A 22,480-nucleotide genomic window follows, 5' to 3' on the forward strand; every position below is an offset into this window, starting at 1 on the left:
TTTTTACAAAACAAGCTGAAAAGTATGTTATATACCATACACTTTACCCTGAATACAATTCCAGAGCCTTCAAAGGTCACCCAATTATGAAACAGAGTCCATCTGCGTGTGATTTCATCTGAGTATAAGTGCAACTGATCTGTGAACGTTTTGGAGATTTGTTGGAACGCATAAGGGAATTAACAGAATCCCAAAGACCAAGGAACTAATCAGGTTAGAGGTGAAGTTGTACATAAATTTAAAGTATAGACAGGTCATACAATGGTTTCCAGGTTTTCAATGACTCAGAGCATTGTTCAATTCATCATCATCTGATATGTAAGGAGTATGGCTGAGAAGTAACCAAAAGGCTAATAGAAACTTCCGAGGAGGTGTAGCAATCCAACATTCAGGCAATGTAAGCTATTGACAGGTCAACTATTGTTAAGTTTGGGGAAGAAAGGAAGGTGCACAGTCATTGTTGAAAGACTTCTGGAAGTTAGAAATCGGTGTGAAGACACGCTATCTTTATCAGCAGCCTTCTTCACTAAGCCCACTCTGTGTCATCTGAGATACAAAAGATCTTGTTAATTATTGGGTTTTATCCAGAAAGACTAAAGGAGAAACCTGCCACAGGCAGGGAAAACTGCATTAGATTAGATGTTTCGGCAGACACTCATTGTCTGGGATGTGCATGATTTATCCATCCGTGCAGAGGGGGGGAGGGGCTGGGGGTGCTTGAGCACCTGCCCTTTTTGCTCCTTGCCCCCAAGTGCCCTTTTGGTCATATATATATATACACATATATATATATTGGGGGGTATTATTATTTCCTAAGCCCTCTTCTGACACATAAAAACATGTGCTAAAATTCTTTGCTTTTTTGTTTCTTTTTTGTACAACATAATAAGCCCTCTGGTCACCTTGTTACCTTTGACCTTTTGCCCGTGACGCATGACGCAGTTGCCTCTCGCGCAGTGAGATAAGGCGGCTAACTGGAGCTCAACGTAGCGAACGTTCCAGATTACAGAACAGTTTTTGGTGAATAAAGTGGAGTAGACTTGCTACTTGTCAGATGACGGAAAACGTTGAAGTATCGTTTCTGCTTCAGCACAGAGTAGCGGTTTAAGCAGAGAGGTAATGAAATACAACAGACACTGACAGGCCTCTGCCTTTCTCTGAAGAACTACTGAGCGGGAGGAGACAGCCAGGTGAGGAGAAACTGTTCTTATCTATTGATTCACTATTTTTATTATACAGACATTAGGCTGTTGTTGTTGTGCTATTAGCTAGCTGATAGCTAACGACGTTGCTAGCAAAGCTAGATAACTAAAAAGCTTCTCTTTAGTATTTATTATGCAATAACGGCACATCGCCCGTCCAAAACCGATCATCTCCATAATGGATATATGTCCGATCTTCTAATTTCCTTTGCTGCATAACGTACATTGTATTCATTCAGGCGTTAGGTAAATGTATCTTGAAGGAAAATAACACTTAAATAAAAGTCCAACAAGGACATTAATTTAGAATTACAAATAACTCACCCTGAATTACCATGATGGATATAATGAATGTAATAAAAGTGACATTAATGAAGGGGAAAAAAACTCAATCCAGACTTTAAGTAAGTTTAGGGTCTGGTTCACAGAGTATGAAGTTAAATTTGTTTCCCAATTATTCAATGGGGGAACAAAAACTAACCTCAGTTAAGTAAAATAAAACTGTAATCAAAACTTTTGGAATTGTAATGATTCCTTTAAAAAAAGTTTTGTTTAAAATACTTTTTTTAATTAAATAACTAATTTTTTACCAAACATAAACATTTATTTGCACACATCATAAATCTTTTGTTGTGATTTTGGGCCCTGCTCAAGACGTCATGTGAGAATCACAAGCAAAACTTTGAGTCACAAACAAAACCTTAGAATAGCAAGAAAAGATTTCTGACAAGCACAAATAAGTTTGTTTTGCAAAAAAAGTTAACTTCATGAGTCAAAAATGTGTGATTAAATTTTTTTTTTAAGTTTATTTTAAGCAAAACTCAGTAGGCTTTTCTCATGGTGACATGCATTAACAATTCAATTTTTGCTTTTGTTTTTTTCTTTTTTCTGCAGTTCCATGTTAAAGTTTGCTGCAGCTCTGCTTTCCTGATTGGACCATCTTCATCTCCACTGCAAGTGCAGCAAACAGGCAGCTCTTTTATAGATTACAGTCCACTAAAAGGTTGCATTGTTCCCTTGTTTATATTTTTAATAGTGTAATTATGTAAAGACAAAATATGTCTGGTGGTCCAGCTCTGATTTACATATCTTGCTAAATTGCGGGTTTGAATATTGCAATACTTTCCTATAACAAAATAGACCTGCAGAAAGAAATTACTAATAAAATATCTTACATAGGCATAGTGTTATGCTCTATATGGAGATGTTTGTTTGGTTTGATTGCATATGTCACATTTTTGTAATTTATCATTGTTTATTAAACTCTGGAAGCTGAGTGGCTTTGTTAATATTCTGTTCTATGCGGTTAGATGTGCCCTTTATTTTGTTGTTGAGCACCTGCCCCTTTAGTGGTCTCTGCACGGCGCTGGATGGTGTGTTGCAGCTGTAGACAGCAAGAGCATTCCAGAGGGCAGGGAGTGTGACACCGAACACTCTCAGTCTGGTGTGAGGAACAGAAAGCAGTCCAGCGTCAGAAGAGAGACGTGAAGTTGAAGACAGTCACACAGATGTGTATGTTAGAAGAAGAATTATGTAATTGATCCAAAGGGAGCCTTGGACTGTTGCCATGGTGCCAGGTGGGCAAAGTTTTGTAAATATTAGAGTCGCCCAAATAAGACGCAGATAAAGGGATTCAGTGGATGGAAGCATTAAAGTGTTTCTGCCATCTGGCATTTGGAGATATGAGTAGATAAAATGTGAGTGTGGAGTCCAGGTTCAGGAACACTGATGTGGGATATTTCTAAACTTCCTGAATGCTGTGTTTATTTTCTTTTTCTTAGTTTGTCTGATCACAACCAGGAAAAAGGCTTTAATGCTCCTGCAGGTTGTCTGAAGACATGCTTCCTGTCCCGGCAGTCCAACCTTCTGGTGCTGCTGTCATATCTATTTTTCTATTATCTATCCTTCGGATTCTGTCATTGTTCAGCTTTTCCTACAGGCAGCTTTTTATTTATTTATTTATTTATTTATTTATTTATGAACACATGGAGCTAATTGCTGTCTGGTTCAGTATTCAGTCACAGGAACTATATTTTATTCTAACTATTGCATGCAATGTACATTTAATTATGTTAAAATGTTGCTTGTTGATAATATGTTTGGCACATTTACAAGGTTATTTATTTTATATTTCTTACTTTTTAACCTTTGGAAAGTGTCTTTCTTGCGCATATGAAAGTATGTTTTTTATTGTACAAGGAAACATGTTTATACTCTGCTGATGAATAAAGTTGAACTCGAATTCTTCTGGTTTTTTCCTCACTCCGGCCGTCTCCCTTCAGAAACAAGCTTACATATCCACAGTGCCTGTGTGTTTTCTTCAGCATGCTCACTACACACATCTACTCCCTGGTTCTGCATCACCACTGGATTAGAAATGTGGCTCAGAGTAACTAGACTAGTCATTTTCATACGTCCAAATAATTTTTATGACCATCTGGAACCCTGTATCATTCATGGTCCCCAGAAAGCGCAGCCTTCAGTTAGATAACCTGTAGTGTTGCAAAGTCTAAAATTAAACCCGTCTTATCAGCTTGTGACTGCAGGTCATGAGGACTTCCTGTTTTTGGCGTTTTGCTAAGCTGAAGGTGTTGATTGAGGGAAATCTTATGCCTCTGGCTTCAATTTGGTTTAGGAGAAAACTAAGCTATTCGTGCTGCAGCTTCAAACATGAACAGAACGTCAGCTCAAAGTCGAGGCCTTCAGGATTGTCTCGGTCGATCAGGTGGAACTTCGCTCTCATCTTCATCTGTGCGCAGAGACGAGGACCAAGAATACCTTCTGCTTCTCTAAGTGAATCCTGCAGCTGTTTTATTTATTTTTTTCCATCACACTATTTACCTATCGTAGCTTATCAGCTCGGCTGGCTTAGTTTGGGGAGAAAAAACGCAGGGAAAAACAGGCAAGAAGAAACCTAAGACAGATTACATTGGAAAGGATGCCATGCCAAGGATTCTCAAAGATATGTAGACATATTTTTTTTAAATTTATAAATAAAGACATCTCTGTGAGCAAATTGCATATCAGAGTCAACCGAAAGTTGACTCGGTGTTTACATGTTTTTAAAAGTTTAAATGAATATGAGGCTTAATTTAGCCAAAGAAGCAGAAGCAGAAAGACTCAGCAGAAGTTGACATGCGATATTTATAACATTAATGCTTTTTGATGAGTTATTTATTAAGATATCTGTGAAAACATGTGAGCATTAAACATGAACCCCATATGGCAAATTACTGTCTACACATCAACCCACCAAGATCTAGGACTGTGTGTGCTTTCTGATTGTACAGAAGGATTTCCAGAACCAAAGGGGCGTGGCTTCCAAGTTGCAGGATTCACCTAAATAAAATTTGTGGGATTTTCCTTTGCGATTTTCCTGCTGTGCTCCATCCTCAGCATGTTGTTACCTGTATTAGATTCACACTGATCAATATACAGTATTTTGAAATTATTTGAAATGAACCAACAATAATTCATGAGTAGTTATTCCATTTAACAGTGCGCTAAAATGTCAGAGATTTAAAGTGGGGCTGAAAATTCAAACATTTTCTCCCTTAGGATAAAACATTCCATCCTGACACTTTAAAGGAGAACACCACCTCCATCCAGAAATATCTGTATAACTCATTTTGGAACTGCCTCTGGTTCAAAACGAAAACCTAGTGGTTGAAACAGTAGGAAAGGTTTTTAGAGATTTTTGTTATGAACTGCTGTGGCTGTGAGCGCTGACTGCAGAATCAGACCAGGAGACACCGGACCGGCACCAAGAAGAAAGTTTGACTGGAACATGGCCGGTCCATCAGTTTATGAGTCGGGTGAAGTATTAACCGTTTTTACAAAATGTTTTTCTAAATAATTTAATCTTTATAGTACCATCAAAGCTTAATCTTATCTGTGTACATAGAAAGAAAACGTTGTTTTCAGGTGGATTCTTGACTCAGGTTGTTTTCTGCTGGGTCTAAGATTCAGAGACGTGACTGACCAGATCAAATTTAATATTTATTTACAGTTGAAACCATGCATTCTGTTTGCTAAATGTCAGAATGCATAGTGAGAACATTCTGTAGAAATTTAGACTTGGTATAAAAGTCTTTTCAATTTAGCATTTAGCAAATGGACATGATTTTATTAATTCCAACAAGAAAAAGAAATTCGTCTTAAAGTTCAGAAAGTGAGGAAAAGTGTCTTTGTGTCTTTTTATTTAGTCTATGTAAATGTTTTGTCTGTACCTAAAATAATGTCAAATCCTTTTGGAGTTAACCATTAATTAGTTAGATTTGATGTTCTTGTTTTCTGTGCTGTAATTAATCATTTGAATCATCAGTATAACTAGTAATATGTTAATTATGGGTTATATTAGTAAATATTTTCAATTTTTAAAAAAAATTTCTTGAAATGTCAAGATATTTTTACTATACCTAAGTCTTGACATTATCTTGAAATTCATACAATCTCCTGGAAGCCATATCAGTAGAATTAATGGTCCTAGGTTTTTGAATTGTTACTTTAATGTATAAAAGCAAACATTAATCATCAGTAGTTTTTAATGTTCATAATCAAGTGGTGAGTTATGCAATTAAAAAACACAGTTAACTAGTTCTTATCGAGTTTGCATTTCTGCTGACTCAGACTGTTTAAAACACTTTGAAGGAATTTGAGTTAAGAGCATTGATGCTGTTTCACTGAATATAAAGAGAGGAAGCTGAGAGACTGTGTACAGCAGTGATTGAATATTGAGCAACACTTTGTAGCAACTAGTGGCGCACAAAGGTCCACCGGATCGTTGCGTTGGTCCTGCGCTCTCCGCAAACAAAGTTATGCGGACATTTAAGAATGTGAAACAATGACTAAATATTTCACTGGAATATCAGATAGAAAGCAAATAAAGGTGAAAAGATAATGAAACTAAAAGTTCAACTTCTCATTGTTCAGTAAAGAAAAAAAAAACCTTTTTGATTTCTGGAAATGACTTGAGAAGCTCTTAAAAAGAATGAAGGAAGGAAACATTTTTGCTACTTCAGCTGTCGGAAAGCAGAAAATAGCTTGTTTGTTTTGTGAAAACAAACAAAAAAACTTCTCCAAAAATAGGGAGTTGAGAGCAAACGGTATCTGCAGGGAGGTTTGGGAACAGCAGCAGCCGGTGACACTCCTCTGACACAGGGCAAGGTCGAGGTGAGCACACATGATGCTTCGCCTTAAAAGGCTAGCTTTGGCCCTGACCAGTTTCACACAGTTGGTCATGATGAGGGGCCTGATCGCATTCGCCGCGCTGTTTCTTGCCGTTCTTGCCAAGGAGACCTTTGAGGGGTGAGTCTTCACAGCATCACAGGGAACAATGTATTTACCTTTAGAAGTCATTAGAAGACCTGAGCACTGGTATCTCCACTGCTGGCCAATAAAAATTTATCTGATGTAAAGGAGGTGCAGTTTACATAACATAATGATAGTGATAAGGTGCATTCCATTTCTGGGAGGTCAACTATGTGTGCCCAGCAGGTGGAGATCTTTTTAAAAGTTACAACACAGACTGCGCAGTGCACAATATTTTATTAAACAATTTCCTTAAAACATTTCTCTTTTTAAAAACGAGGCTTCATGCCCACTACTTGGTCCCTGGAACAAAAGGGAACACATAAGGTAAGGACGGACAAGTTCAATTATTCCAAAAGAAATGAACAAAACATGCAATGCAAAAGAAATTAGTAAATCAAAACAAATTAGTAACTTCAATAACACACAAATACCAACTGTAAAAGAAAACACTTCAAACAATGGAACAAATCGTTGTCGTCCAGTTCCAAATGCCCTTCAATGGTTCCAGTGGAGTAACGCCCCGCCCACACAGCCTGCCCAATCCGCAGCAGGTTTAGTTGAGAGCAGCCCAAACAAACAATGGCAAGACAAGACAAGACAAGACAAGACAAGACAAGACAAGACAAGACAAGACAAGACAAGACTTGGGATAAAAGTCTTTTCAATTTAGCATTTAGCAAATGGACATGATTTTATTCATTCCAACAAGAAAAAGATATTCGTCTTAAAGTTCAGAAAGTGAGGAAAAATGTCCTTGTGTCTTTTTATTTAGTCTATGTAAATGTTTTGTCTATACCTAAAATAATGTCAAATCCTTTTGAAGTTAACCATTAATTAGTTAGATTTGATGTTCTTGTTTTCTGTGCTGTAATTAATCATTTGAATCATCAGTATAACTAGTAATATGTTAATTATGGGTTATATTAGTAAATATTTTCAATTTTTAAAAAAAATTTCTTGAAATGTCAAGATATTTTTACTATACCTAAGTCTTGACATTATCTTGAAATTCATACAATCTCCTGGAAGCCATATCAGTAGAATTAATGGTCCTAGGTTTTTGAATTGTTACTTTAATGTATAAAAGCAAACATTAATCATCAGTAGTTTTTAATGTTCATAATCAAGTGGTGAGTTATGCAATTAAAAAACACAGTTAACTAGTTCTTATCGAGTTTGCATTTCTGCTGACTCAGACTGTTTAAAACACTTTGAAGGAATTTGAGTTAAGAGCATTGATGCTGTTTCACTGAATATAAAGAGAGGAAGCTGAGAGACTGTGTACAGCAGTGATTGAATATTGAGCAACACTTTGTAGCAACTAGTGGCGCACAAAGGTCCACCGGATCGTTGCGTTGGTCCTGCGCTCTCCGCAAACAAAGTTATGCGGACATTTAAGAATGTGAAACAATGACTAAATATTTCACTGGAATATCAGATAGAAAGCAAATAAAGGTGAAAAGATAATGAAACAAAAAGTTCAACTTCTCATTGTTCAGTAAAGAAAAAAAAAACCTTTTTGATTTCTGGAAATGACTTGAGAAGCTCTTAAAAAGAATGAAGGAAGGAAACATTTTTGCTACTTCAGCTGTCGGAAAGCAGAAAATAGCTTGTTTGTTTTGTGAAAACAAACAAAAAAAACTTCTCCAAAAATAGGGAGTTGAGAGCAAACGGTATCTGCAGGGAGGTTTGGGAACAGCAGCAGCCGGTGACACTCCTCTGATACAGGGCAAGGTCGAGGTGAGCACACATGATGCTTCGCCTTAAAAGGCTAGCTTTGGCCCTGACCAGTTTCACACAGTTGGTCATGATGAGGGGCCTGATCGCATTCGCCGCGCTGTTTCTTGCCGTTCTTGCCAAGGAGACCTTTGAGGGGTGAGTCTTCACAGCATCACAGGGAACAATGTATTTACCTTTAGAAGTCATTAGAAGACCTGAGCACTGGTATCTCCACTGGTGCCCAATAAAAATTTATCTGATGTAAAGGAGGTGCAGTTTACATAACATAATGATAGTGATAAGGTGCATTCCATTTCTGGGAGGTCAACTATGTGTGCCCAGCAGGTGGAGATCTTTTTAAAAGTTACAACACAGACTGCGCAGTGCACAATATTTTATTAAACAATTTCCTTAAAACATTTCTCTTTTTAAAAACGAGGCTTCATGCCCACTTGGTCCCTGGAACAAAAGGGAACACATAAGGTAAGGATGGACAAGTTCAATTATTCCAAAAGAAATGAACAAAACATGCAATGCAAAAGAAATTAGTAAATCAAAACAAATTAGTAACTTCAATAACACACAAATACCAACTGTAAAAGAAAACACTTCAAACAATGGAACAAATCGTTGTCGTCCAGTTCCAAATGCCCTTCGATGGTTCCAGTGGAGTAACGCCCCGCCCACACAGCCTGCCCAATCCGCAGCAGGTTTAGTTGAGAGCAGCCCAAACAAACAATGGCAAGACAAGACAAGACAAGACAAGACAAGACAAGACAAGACAAGACAGCAGAGCGTCCAAAGCGCTGCAGCTCCAAACACAATCAGGTGCCTGAAACAGAAAACCCATTAATGGTGAATCCAGATAAAAGAAATCAAAAGCTAAATAGCAGGTAGCTTACCCAGGGGTGGAAACACAACCTAACCCGGGAGGAAGCGGGTCACATATGGAACCCAAGTACATAAAAAAGTCCATGCATTGAAAGACAAAATCTTTTTCCGTTTCATAACTGTAAAGAAAATATCCTCTTGACTACCAGTAGTTAATTTTTGTCCTCTCTAAAGGACATTTCTAAACTTGAATATCTCCCACCCCCTTCATTCTACTGATTTAATTCCTTTTGGTATCTGGAGAGGACATTTAGGGCTTTTCAATGATATCACATGTGAAGTTGTGGGACTTTTGTACGTACCTTTTTCTAATTCATAAAAATGCTGTTCATCAGTAATAACACATTTTATGGGAAGAGACAAAGTAAATGCATAAAACTTTTTATTGTGCAAATTTTGGTTTAAAATTTTGTTGTAATATTCTAAATAAGTCTTTCAAAACATAAAGCATATTAAAACATTTAATAAGCATATTAAAACATTCCATGAATTATTTTGACTGTATTTATTGTAGTAGGCTACCGTATTTTCCGCACTATAAGGCACACCTTCAAGGAATGGCCTATTTTAAAGCTTTTTTCATATATAAGGCGCATAGAATAATCACTTCCATTTAGGTTGCCAATTTGTTCCGTACTCTATTATTACACATCCACATTTATAAAAGTTGTCCCCGAGTACATTATATAGTAGTCTGTCTTAGTCATTGTTTCACTCACGGTGTTGGTGTTGTGATATTGTGATATTGTGCCCAACTGCTTTCTGGGTAACACAGACCAACCGACACGCTGCCGCCACAGTCTCTGTCTCTCTTTCAATATATAATTAGAGGCATGCCATAGCAATGCATAAGTGGAGCAGTACTGACTTGCGAAGCAAGTCAGTACTGCCTCCATGCATTGCATGGCAGGCACCTATTGTTCTACACCCAATAGAACGCCTCTTTATTAGGGGCATGCCATAGCAATGCATAAGGAGAGCAGTACTGACTTGCGAAGCAAGTCAGTACTGCCTCCATGCATTGCATGGCAGGCACCTATTGTTCTACACCCAATAGAACGCCTCTTTATTATTTATTATTCTTCCATCACCGTTAATGCGGCTCGTACCGCTGCGTGCCCACCCACAAAAGTGGTATCAAATCGTGCGGCTCGAGGCCGGCATTATTGCTATTATTTTTATTGGGGATCGGAGTTAAAATGATTACATAAATTAATAAAAACGAAAAAATTTGAGATTTTGTGTCTCACAGAATCAGTAATCTTTCTCTATGAAACACACACACAGGACTGTTTATGGCTGACTCAAAAACCCTTTTTAAATCCCCCTCACAGGCATAAATATCGCCCTATTGGTCTGAAAGTTGGTCATAACATAGATACACATGCATGCTCATGTACAATGTTTACAAAAATTTGCTAGGGCTTATGCTTTTTGTCAGGGTCCTTCAGACTGACGCCTGGTGTCTCCCAAGTATAGAAACTGTGTCTGAAGAGGATTTTCCCGCTCTTTGGCTCTCACAGCTGCAGGGGATTAATTACCATAGCAACAGAAGAACACAGTGTCTGGAACTGCAGCTCCCCAGGACTGCACTGTAGGGTTTACTGGTATTTACAACTGCTTGTGTTTTCAGCATTATACTACTGATTCAAGACTATAACCATTACACATATGTCCCCCCATGTTAAAATCTGACATAAATAAGAATAAATAGTTGATTAAAAGTCTATGGACAGAAAATAACGTCGCTGCTCCTTTAAGGAACCAGCGGCACAGACGCAGCGCCTGCGATGCTACAGATCACAAACCTGACAGAGAGAGCAGAAGAGGATTCGTAGGAAAAGAGCGGTGATGCTCAGCAAGGCAGGTCATTAGCATTTGTACAAAAGTTAGCATTTCACTGTCTATGACTAGTGCACTAGCACTTTTACCTAAAGTTAGCTTTTACCTAATTTTCTCATTAATTAGACATGTTTAGTATACTGAATAGAGTAGTAAAATTAAAACAACATGGTCGTGTTGCTCCACATGCTACTGCCAGCATTTAAGCTAACATTAGCATATTGGCTAATTTTAGCTTATGCATCAATTCTAACATAATGAATGGTACAACTACAGTTTATTAAACATGCTTCTGCCTCTCCACAGGTTATTGACTACGTTGCAGCTTTCTTTAGCATTAATGCTAATTTTTAACATCATAGCGCTGCGTCAAAGCCGACGGGCACACTTTGGCATGCCCCTTTAAAATTTCTGCAGGAATTTTCTAGTTATTTATTATTCTTCCGTCACCGTTAATGCGGCTCGTACCGCTGCGTGCCCACCCACAAAAGTGGTATCAAATCGTGCGGCTCGATGCCGAGAAGGGAGCTATTACTTTTATAGGGGATCGGACTTAGAACGGCGACGTAAAAAGCGAAAAACGAGCGAAAATTCCAACTGCCGAACCCTAGAGTGTAACTAAAACCAACTGCCGCTTTTCTAGAGTGAGGAACAGGGTGGAATTTTGACCCAAAAATAATTTTGAAATCGCTCTCATGGCCGCAAAACTTGTGCTATTGGTATGAAAGTTGGTCAGGAGATAGCACCGCATGTCTGCTCTGGTAAAATGTTTTCAAAATTTTTCTAGGGCTTACGGTTTTCTTTCCAGATGCTTCAGAGCAAAGTGATGGGACATGACCAACTGACGCTCCTCCTCAGTGTTTAATATAGGCTTTTGAAAATTTACTGAGCTCACCACACACCATATTTCTCTCATCAGTGCAATTCCTGTGAATTACCTACAGATATGAATCAAAGGACTATCGGAGACGACAAGTAGCCCTCTCATACGCTTCAAACGGTTTTTGGATCGGCATAACGGTTCCTGAACTGGAAGGGGTCGTTCAGACTGCTTTTTTCATTAAAAGTGACTGGGTGTTCTCAAAGTTGCATGAAGTGTCTCTCACACACACACAGCAGTTGGCAGAGGCTTGATCGCTATGGCAACTGCTGGTTTGGCCTACAAGGTCTCTGTAGTTCTAAACATGGTGGAACACCTTAATACAGAGGGCAGAGCAGAAGGTCAGAACTACAACATGGCGGATCATTCAGTTATTACAGAGGAGGGCTGAGCTGGAATTTAGAGCTACTTGCTGTTTTGGGCATTATATTGGTGGATTAACCAAACCACTGTTACACAATGGATTAGTGTGTCTATTTAAAATGAAGCTTACTGAAAATTTCAAAATAAAAGCCCTGACATTTTTTACATCAGGTTATTGCTCTTTTGGGCTTTATGGGACTGGTTTAAACAAACCAGAGTTGCACATTGAATTAGCGTGGTCATTAAAATGAAGCTTACTGAAACTTTCAAAATAAAAGTCTGCCTATCCCTCTAGTGTTAGTGCACCGCCGAAGGCGGTGCAATAATATTAGCCTTTTTTATGTTATTTGTTCTGCCTTGCGCAGCAAGGCAGTTCATTAACATTAGCACAAACATTAGCATTTGAGCCCCCTTGACTACATGCTTCACACGGTTTTCGGATCACTCTAAAAGATCCTGAATAGGATTGAGATGTTTGGACTGCTTTGTTCAGATAAACTAACTGCTTCAAACCGTTAGAATCTGTTTATCCCTTTGTGTCTCACTCACACGATAGTTGAGCTGCTCTTTAGAACTACAATGACTGAAGGTCAGAACTACAACATGACGGAACTCTCAAATAGCACATAGTGATGAGCTGGTGTTTAGATCTGCTTGCTGTATGGGGCAGTATAGAGGTGGATTAACCAAACTACAGGTACACATTGCATTAGTGTGGCTTTTTGAAATGAAGCTTACTGAAAATTTCAAAATAAAAGCCCTGACATTTTTCACATTTTATTGCTCTTTTGGGCTTTATGGGACTGGTTTAAACAAACCACAGTTGCACATTGAATTAGCATAGTCATTAAAATGAAGCTAACTGAAAGTTTCAAAATAAAAGTCTGCATATTCCTCTCGTGTTAGTGCACCGCCGTAGGCGGTGCAATAATATTAGTGTTTTTTATGTTATTTATTTCTCAGGATAGTGAACTGCCTTGCGCAGCAAGGCAGTTCATTAGCATTAGTACAAAAGTTATCATTTCACTGTCTTTGACTAATACACTAGCATTTTTACCTAAAGTTAGCTTTTAGCTAATTTTCTCATTAATTAGACATGTTTAGTATACTGAATGGAGTAGTAAAATTAAAACAACATGGTCCTGTTGCTCCACATGCTACTGCCAGCATTTAAGCTCACATTAGCATATTGGCTAATTTTAGCTTATGCATTAATTTTAACATAATGAATGGTACAAGTACAGCTTAGTCAACATGCTTCTGCCTCTCCACAGGTTATTGACTACGTTGCAGCTTTCTTTAGCATTAACGCAAATTTTTAGCATCATAACGCTGGCTCAAAGCCGACGGGCACACTTTGGCATGCCCCTTTAAAATTTCTGCAGGAATTTTCTAGTTATTTATTATTCTTCCATCACCGTTAATGCGGCTCGTACCGCTGCGTGCCCACCCACAAAAGTGGTATCAAATCGTGCGGCTCGAGGCCGGCATTATTGCTATTATTTTTATTGGGGATCGGAGTTAAAATGATTACATAAATTAATAAAAACGAAAAAATTTGAGATTTTGTGTCTCACAGAATCAGTAATCTTTCTCTATGAAACACACACACAGGACTGTTTATGGCTGACTCAAAAACCCTTTTTAAATCCCCCTCACAGGCATAAATATCGCCCTATTGGTCTGAAAGTTGGTCATAACATAGATACACATGCATGCTCATGTACAATGTTTACAAAAATTTGCTAGGGCTTATGCTTTTTGTCAGGGTCCTTCAGACTGACGCCTGGTGTCTCCCAAGTATAGAAACTGTGTCTGAAGAGGATTTTCCCGCTCTTTGGCTCTCACAGCTGCAGGGGATTAATTACCATAGCAACAGAAGAACACAGTGTCTGGAACTGCAGCTCCCCAGGACTGCACTGTAGGGTTTACTGGTATTTACAACTGCTTGTGTTTTCAGCATTATACTACTGATTCAAGACTATAACCATTACACATATGTCCCCCCATGTTAAAATCTGACATAAATAAGAATAAATAGTTGATTAAAAGTCTATGGACAGAAAATAACGTCGCTGCTCCTTTAAGGAACCAGCGGCACAGACGCAGCGCCTGCGATGCTACAGATCACAAACCTGACAGAGAGAGCAGAAGAGGATTCGTAGGAAAAGAGCGGTGATGCTCAGCAAGGCAGGTCATTAGCATTTGTACAAAAGTTAGCATTTCACTGTCTATGACTAGTGCACTAGCACTTTTACCTAAAGTTAGCTTTTACCTAATTTTCTCATTAATTAGACATGTTTAGTATACTGAATAGAGTAGTAAAATTAAAACAACATGGTCGTGTTGCTCCACATGCTACTGCCAGCATTTAAGCTAACATTAGCATATTGGCTAATTTTAGCTTATGCATCAATTCTAACATAATGAATGGTACAACTACAGTTTATTAAACATGCTTCTGCCTCTCCACAGGTTATTGACTACGTTGCAGCTTTCTTTAGCATTAATGCTAATTTTTAACATCATAGCGCTGCGTCAAAGCCGACGGGCACACTTTGGCATGCCCCTTTAAAATTTCTGCAGGAATTTTCTAGTTTTCCAGTTAGTATCCAGGAATTCTCCATGGTGGTTAATGCTATATCTTTGGGCACCTTAATGCTGTTTAAAAACACTAATTATACTCTGTCTGTTCCACCTGGTATCCCTGATCCAGCCGAATCATCTGCGGGAAAAATCTGTTTTTCACTGGAGTTTAGGAAAAGCAATGAGAGAATACGCAGGTTGTTCCAAGAAATTATTGTTTCTCGTCTAGTTATAACATTTTACTGGAGCCGTTATATCCCATATATTCACTGGAAAACAGTTTGGATGATCCCCTATAAATACTTAATTGTAAACAAGGTGAAGGAAGTGTCATTTAAAATTCTCCATAAAATTTACCCTGCTAAGCACTATATGGTAAAATTTAAAAGAGACATTAACACTAATTGCAGTTTCTGTGAGGGCCATCCAGAAACTGTGACACATCTCTTTTGGCTCTGCCCTTTTACACAAAGGTTCTGGTCAGACTTTAGCAGGTTTATTAATGACCATATTTTAAAGAATTTTTCCTTATGCTGGGAAAATGTTCTATTTTGTTTCCATAGATTCCATAGAAAGGATGCTAAACATTTCTTTATAAGAAACCTGCTAATACTCTTTGCTAAATTTTATATTCTTAAATGCAAATTTGCTAATAAAACACCTTGTTTCTCTTTTTTCATTAAAGATATGGAACTAATATAATCAAATCAATAACAGACTCTACAAATGAAAAGGCTCTAAGGACAATTTCAATATGTACGTCTTTGCATGTTCTTATCTAATCACCCCTGGCTGTTTTGCTTGGCTGTTGTATTGTATACTTCATTATGTTGTTTTGATGTATGCCAATTTCATTTAAATAAAGTTCTTTGAAAAAAAAGTATCTGTCTGTCTTCCTCCCCCCTGGCTTTAAATGTATCATCAAGCTTTATTAACAAACCAGCGTTCTGACAACTATCCCAGCATGCACCGCGCACTTCTTCTTCTACGGGGAAAATGAAGTCGGCGGCTGCTTACCGTAGTTGTAAGACCTGTTGTGGCTCAATATCCATCCATCCATCCATCTATCCATCCATTTTCTTACACCTTTGTCCCTCAGAGGGGTCAGGAGGGGTGCTGGTGCCTATCTCCAGCTAGCGTGTTGTGGCTCAATATTTGTCCTTATATAAGGCGCACCGTCGGCTTTTGAGGAAATTGAAGATTTTCAGCTGCGCCTTATAGTGCGGTAAATACGGTATTTAAAAGTTGAAAATTTGTCCTCTGTAGTGGACACATCATATTTCAAAAATAAAAACGTTTTTTCCCCAAAAAATGTTTTCAATATTCTAATTACCTTACAAAGACTGTGGGATTTTAAAAAAATGGTGATTGGACAATATTTTGTTTCCTGGTAGTCAGGAGGATATTTCTCTCCTATGTACTTAAACCTATATACGTTGTTATATTTTACCTTTCATTTAAGCATTTTCTCCAATATTGGAGACTAGAAGTCCTAAAGAAGCTTACATTTTATTTCACTGTATGACCTGAAATGTTGGTATGAGCTGTTTCCATTCATGTTAATTTTGATTCACATTTGGACCAGTTAATCTTAAATTATGGCAGGTTATGACCTCCAACTTCTTGATTATAGGTGTGATTTACTGTCGTCATATAACCAGATTTTCTTACAGTAGGTGAAGCTTATAGTGCATGTGAAATTTTCTCATCTGGGAATGATTGATTAGTGGTTGTTAATCTTTTTGTCCTTATTCAGAAACCAGGAAAACTTAGAAATATTTCATAGGCTACATTGAATTTAAATGTTGAGGATCAATTAGTATTTGGATTGATTGAGGATACCAGTTGGGGTTGATCAAATGACCCTGCCAAAGCTGAATTTCTAAGTTTTTGTTTCAACAAAATTTAAATATGCCAATAGGAGTTATGATGTCCCATTTTCAATGTATATTTTGGGCTAGAAAAAGAGAAGACTGGTTGACCTTATTAAAAAAAAAACAGATACCAACTGTTCAGTAGGCAGGATTTTGTTCAATTAAGCATTTTTCTTTCCATACCTAAAGTTTGCTCAGCAATGCAGGACTCTATGCCGTTTGAAAAGAATGTAATCACTGCACATACTAAAACACAACTGTCCCTGGTATTTCACATGCCTTCTCCTAGATCAGAAGTTGAGTATAAACCTTTTTAAAGTTTGAGAATGCTTGCGATTGCAGGGAAAAATAAAAACCCTCACAAGTCAAAGTGCATTAAAGGCATCCAAAACTTCAATTTTCTTGTAATAGTGGAGGACCAAGAAGACTCTATTTCATGCAAATGCCATCACTCCATACAGAGAATAACTGAAACATACATCTAAATGGTTGTTTACACTGAACTGTAGCTCAGTTTTGTGATTATGTTTTAGTAATATTTCTGTTTTTCTGCTCTCATTTATAGACACCAGGTGCTTCGCATCGTCCCAAAGAATGAGCTCCAGCTGGCTCTTCTTAAGAACCTGGAGGAGTTAGTGGAGTTTGAGGTTATTTATGTTCTATTGATATTAGCTAGACATCATATTTTTGGTAAAGAGTATCCATATATATTCTGTGTCTTCAAACTGTATTTGTACTTCTTCTAATGTTTCATTCCAGCTGGACGTCTGGATGGGGGTGAGTGGTGTGTCCTACCCTGTAGATGTTAGAGTTCCTCCTCACACCCTGGAGTCTTTCAAGAGGTACCTGGACAGCCATGACCTTGAGTACTCTACCATGATTCAAGATGTCCAGGTACAAGACCTTGATCACTGATCACTAATCTAGGATCACTGAATCATTTTTTTAGATGTAACGTAAACATGAGTTGTATTTGCTCTCTAAGGCCGTCTTGGACATGGAGAGGGAAGAGATGGAGTCTGCTGCTCGCTTCGTTCAACCAAGGAACACTGACAGCTTTGACTATGCCAACTATCACACTCTTAGTGAGGTTAGTGCGCACATTTTGCACTAAGACGATCGTCATCTAGAGAAGCCAGTACTCAGTGTTTTGAGCTGATACATGGAGATTGAATATTTTTCCATTCCTTCAGATCTACAGTTTCCAGGACATGCTGGTTGCTGAGAATCCCAACTTGGTCAGCAAGTTAGTGATCGGTCAGAGCTACGAGGGCCGTCCTCTTAATGTGCTCAAGGTAAAGAATCATCTAGGGGATTTACCTAGAAATGTTTAACATCTCCTCATGAAAGGTTCTCAGAAAGTGAAGTAAAAGTGGTTGAACCGAAGTAGCTGATAGACTGGCTTGTAAAATAATATTTACTCCTTGAACTGTTTCACACAATGCCATGTTACCCCAAAAACTTTCATTGGAATTTTGTGTGATAGACTAACTAAAAGCAACAGTTAATTTTGAAATTGAAAATATTACATCCAGATATTCAATGAGTGCACCAACTAGAGGGGCTGCTGCCTATCTCCAGCATTTAATGTGCAAAACACAATCTTAGACACGTTGCCTCTTTATCCTAGGGTAACACTGACACACACAGATTAAAAGACTATTAATGTTGACTCTCCAGCCTAAGAGCAAGTGATGTTCATTTATGTAACAAGCATCAATTTGGACTGTTGGAGAACAACTTAAGCATGCACAAAGAAAAGTTGAAACTTCATGCAGACAAATTCTTGGTGCAAGACAACACTGCTGAAAGCTCTGCCGCAAGTCATTGAATTCCTGTGAACTGTAGTTTGCCTGTAGTTTTAGCAATAGTAGCTGTGGAAGTGAATGATTCAGTGCCTGTTGGCCACGTTTCCAATTTTTGGATTGACATCATTAGCCACTTCATTCAACTCAGAGACGCAGAGATCCTGTGTTCAGAGGAGGGCATCTGCCTACAGGACAACTATTGGTCAAATACTTAAAAAATCTGGTCTTGAGAGTGAAAAGATGAAAGATCAGTCTAAGTCCAGATCCAAGTCTAATTGAGATTCTGTCACACGGCTTGAAACTGATGTTCACAGACACATCCTCGACAATCTAATTTAGTTTAGGTTTTAGTTTTCCAGGAATTGTAATGTTCATCTTCTGAAGTTTCAAAACAAATATTCTAAAATGACTGCTACTCTCCCTGTCTTCCCATGGCTTTAGTTCAGCACTGGAAGCAATCGTCCTGCCATCTGGATCGACACTGGAATCCACTCCAGGGAGTGGGTCACTCAAGCCAGTGGGCTGTGGTTCGCCAAGAAGGTGCTTCATTTTTGTCCCTATGGTTACCGAACACCTGAATGTCAGTGTTTTCATTGACAGTGTCCCCCTGGCTTTTGCCACTAGATTGTGACAGATTATGGAAAAGACTCCGCCCTCACTGCCATCCTGAACAACATGGATATCTTCCTGGAAATTGCAACCAACCCTGATGGCTACTACTTTACCCACACCTCTGTAAACCAGTCAATTTTATTTACCATGACATCTTGAGAGAAACCTTAGTCATGGACACCAAAAATCCCAAAACTCCAACCATCCATATGTTTTCAGGACCGTATGTGGCGAAAGACAAGGAAGCCCAATCCTGGAAGTTCTTGCTATGGAGTTGATCCCAACAGGAACTGGGATACTGGATTTGGACGTAACGTCTCTCTGTTCTATCCATGTCAACTCAATGCATTGTACAAAAAGTTATGGTAACTCTTTATTTGACAGGGTGTGCATAAGACTGACATAACACTGTCAAGAACATGAAGGAGTCTTTATGAATGTTTATGACAGTTGTCATGAAGTATCATTTGGTAAATAATGACACTTTTAATGCAAAGTTGCTCTAAAAGTTGCATTGAAAGCCCATTAAAATTGACAACGTTGCATTAAATTGTCATTATTTACAAAATCCTGCAAAGTTGGCGCTTTTAATGGACTTTTAATGCAACTTTGCATTAAAAGTGTCATTATTTACCAAATGAGACTTCATGACAACTGTCATAAACATCATAAGGACTCGTTCATGTTCATGACAGATGTCATGTCCTGTTTATGACAGTGTTATGTCAGTCTTATGCACACCCCTTCAAATGAAGTGTCACCAAAGTTATTTGTCACAGGTCATTTGCCAATGCTACCACCAGGGGGTACCCAACAACAATATTTTTCACATCTGCATTGTTGAACTGTTCCTCCTGTTCAGCTGGTTGCCATCACAAATAGAGAATCAGCTAATTTGATAATGACTTAAGGTATCATCAAATTGTTTGTGTTTGTCATGTTCCTCCTAGTACCTGGAGCCAGCAGCAACCCCTGCTCAGAGACGTACCATGGCCCCAGCGCTCACTCTGAGTCTGAGGTTAAGTCCATCGTGGACTTTGTGAGGTCACATGGCAACATCAAGCTCTTCATCTCCATCCATTCATACTCTCAGATGCTCTTGTACCCCTACGGCTACACCACAACTCCAGCGAAGGACCAGGCTGAACTGGTATTATTGGTTTTATTTTCCACAGAATATGGATGTAAATTATGCTGTAGAGTCATCCACAACAATTAGTAGAATTGGAAAAAAATGCCTAAAAATGGTCTTGGAGTACAATAATCTCACACTAATATAAACTTTAATACATTTAACTTTCATCTAATTATTTCATTTGGTATGAAAAAAAAACCCCTTCACTTATACTTTTAAGTAGTTCAATACGTTTCTAACAATTCCTATGAAGTGCATACAAAAAAAGTCTTATTTTAAACTCATTGGTATGCCTAGAAAGTTTTAACTAGCAAACTTTGACTCCTTTTTCTCTGCAGCATAAATATAACCTAAAACAACAAGCAATTTTGACTAGCAAGTGACAAGAGAAACGTGTTATTCCACGCAAATGTGTGTAGATCTTCATAAGTCTGGAAACGGTGACAATAAAGTTTTGATTTTCCCAAATCAAACAAATCTACTGACTGGCTCTTTACCATGAATGATCAGGAACCAAGAGGCAGTTGCACAGAAGCACACAAAAGTGCTTTCTGTTATTCACTCCACTCAGTGAGAAGGAGAACAGGCATAAGGGGTGGCGGGCCTCACTCACATTGTCTGGGTCCACAAATAATTTGCCTCTCCACTTAAACAGCTCAAAATGTAACTTGATTATTCTTTCCTGTATATTTATGTTAGTAAGAATCCAAACAATTTGTTTTTGCAGCACTCTCTGGCAGAGAAAGCAATCACCGACCTGGCCTCCCTGTACGGCACTCGCTACAGATATGGCAGCATCATCAACGTCATCTGTAAGTTTTAGCATCACAAAAAACAGATACGGACTTTTATCAGTCAATTTTTGATTTTTTTTTTCATTTAAACATATAAACAGTAGGTTAAAGATATACATTTTATGAAAGATAAGCAAAAAAAACCCATAAATCTACCGTATTAAATTCCATTTTTATGTATTTAGTAATAGGAAGAAGCTGCTCCTTTACGTTGGTTTTACTTAAAGTATTATGTAAAATCAACATTTTTTGAACTTTACATCATGTTGAAATGTTATCAAGAACATTCCTGGGGCGCTGCCTTGATCCTTTCGTGGATGCTTGAGAAATTCTTTAATCTCCCGTGGCAACCACTCAGCTGTGCAAAATGCCTGTTTGCATCTAACATGCCAATAATGGCGCAGCTCCTTCTCTGAACCGCAGTTTCCAAGATTCTGAGCTTCTGCCTCACAGAACACCCATCCCCTTTCAATTCTTCCCTCAGCTCCTTCAGACTAGTCAGTAGCAACTAGCAAACACCTGGTGGAACTCCTCCGGGTGTTCCACCAGGTGTTCCTGAAGGTAGTCATCACAACTCAGGTAGAGTTTCAGAAAGAGCAGGCGTTTCTTAAAGAGACAGAGCACCATTTCATAGTCATAAGTACAAAGTCAAATTTCTTCTAAGTCATATTAGATCTGTATAGTATTTTTTATAAAATCTGAAGTTAACATAGCTACTGGTTTGTGGTACTATGCCTGGAAAATACATAATACTGCCCTTTTTAACGTCTTTATTTTAATCCCAGACCAAGCCAGTGGGTCTACTGTAGATTGGACGTATGAACAGGGCATCAAGTACTCCTACACCTTTGAGCTGAGGGACACCGGTTTCTACGGCTTCCTGCTGCCTGCCAAGCAGATCATCCCCACGGCTGAGGAGACCTGGCTGGCTCTGATGGCCCTCATGGATCACACCTACAAGAATCCATATTAATGTGCCAGTTTGTTCAGGACAGGACGGAATTCCAGCTGCTGTCTCTTTTTCAGTGTAATCTTTGAGGTGAAAACAAAATCTTAACTATATTAAAATAGAGAGATAAAAATAAAAGATCACAACAAAAACAAACAAATCTGTGTTTCTTTCCAATGCATCTTAGTTTAAAACTTGAGTTTGAGGTTATCAAAGTGTTTTGTTATCAAAGTGTAATCCTTAGTAGATGATGGCATGGTCTTGTCTTATCAGTCTACAGGCCAGATTCCAGAATCTTTAGAACAAATTGCGATAAAATGCATTCAAAAACAGGTTTTGTGTCAAATGACAAGAAGCTATTGAAACAACATAGCACTGAGTGATTTATTTAAAAATAATTTGGAATCCTTATTGACTAAAGTAACATTTCTGTAAATTATGACATGCAAAGTTCACTTTCGGAAGGACTGTTTGAGTTAGATTAGATGAATTGTTGGCGCGCCACTAAGATC

The 22,480-nt window shown here is 38.2% G+C and overlaps 1 protein-coding gene across 1 annotated transcript; it reads left to right on the forward strand.

The window, feature by feature from the left end:
• Positions 1-8,237: 8,237 nt before the first annotated feature.
• Positions 8,238-22,128, forward strand: cpa5 (carboxypeptidase A5). The gene is made up of 11 exons (XM_081607610.1): positions 8,238-8,390; positions 17,236-17,317; positions 17,430-17,564; positions 17,656-17,760; positions 17,864-17,965; positions 18,920-19,018; positions 19,103-19,213; positions 19,310-19,400; positions 20,041-20,240; positions 20,953-21,037; positions 21,805-22,128. Exons 1-11 carry the CDS (start codon positions 8,266-8,268, stop codon positions 21,990-21,992), a joined length of 1,323 nt encoding a protein of 440 aa, XP_081463736.1. The 5' UTR covers positions 8,238-8,265; the 3' UTR covers positions 21,993-22,128.
• Positions 22,129-22,480: the final 352 nt, after the last annotated feature.

The sequence above is a fragment of the Poecilia reticulata genome, chromosome 6, assembly GCF_904066995.2.
Source record: "Poecilia reticulata chromosome 6, P_reticulata-male-v2, whole genome shotgun sequence".
In the NCBI taxonomy this organism is placed as follows: Eukaryota; Metazoa; Chordata; class Actinopteri; order Cyprinodontiformes; family Poeciliidae; genus Poecilia; species Poecilia reticulata.

Excerpts from the sequence above, each read along its gene's own strand:
- cpa5 (XM_081607610.1), top strand. The coding sequence starts at position 8,266 with ATGATGCTTCGCCTTAAAAGGCTAGCTTTGGCCCTGACCAGTTTCACA. Across the intron at positions 17,318-17,429 it reads AGGAGTTAGTGGAGTTTGAG|CTGGACGTCTGGATGGGGGT; the intron begins GTTATTTATGTT and ends GTTTCATTCCAG. Across the intron at positions 21,038-21,804 it reads CAGCATCATCAACGTCATCT|ACCAAGCCAGTGGGTCTACT; the intron begins GTAAGTTTTAGC and ends TTTTAATCCCAG.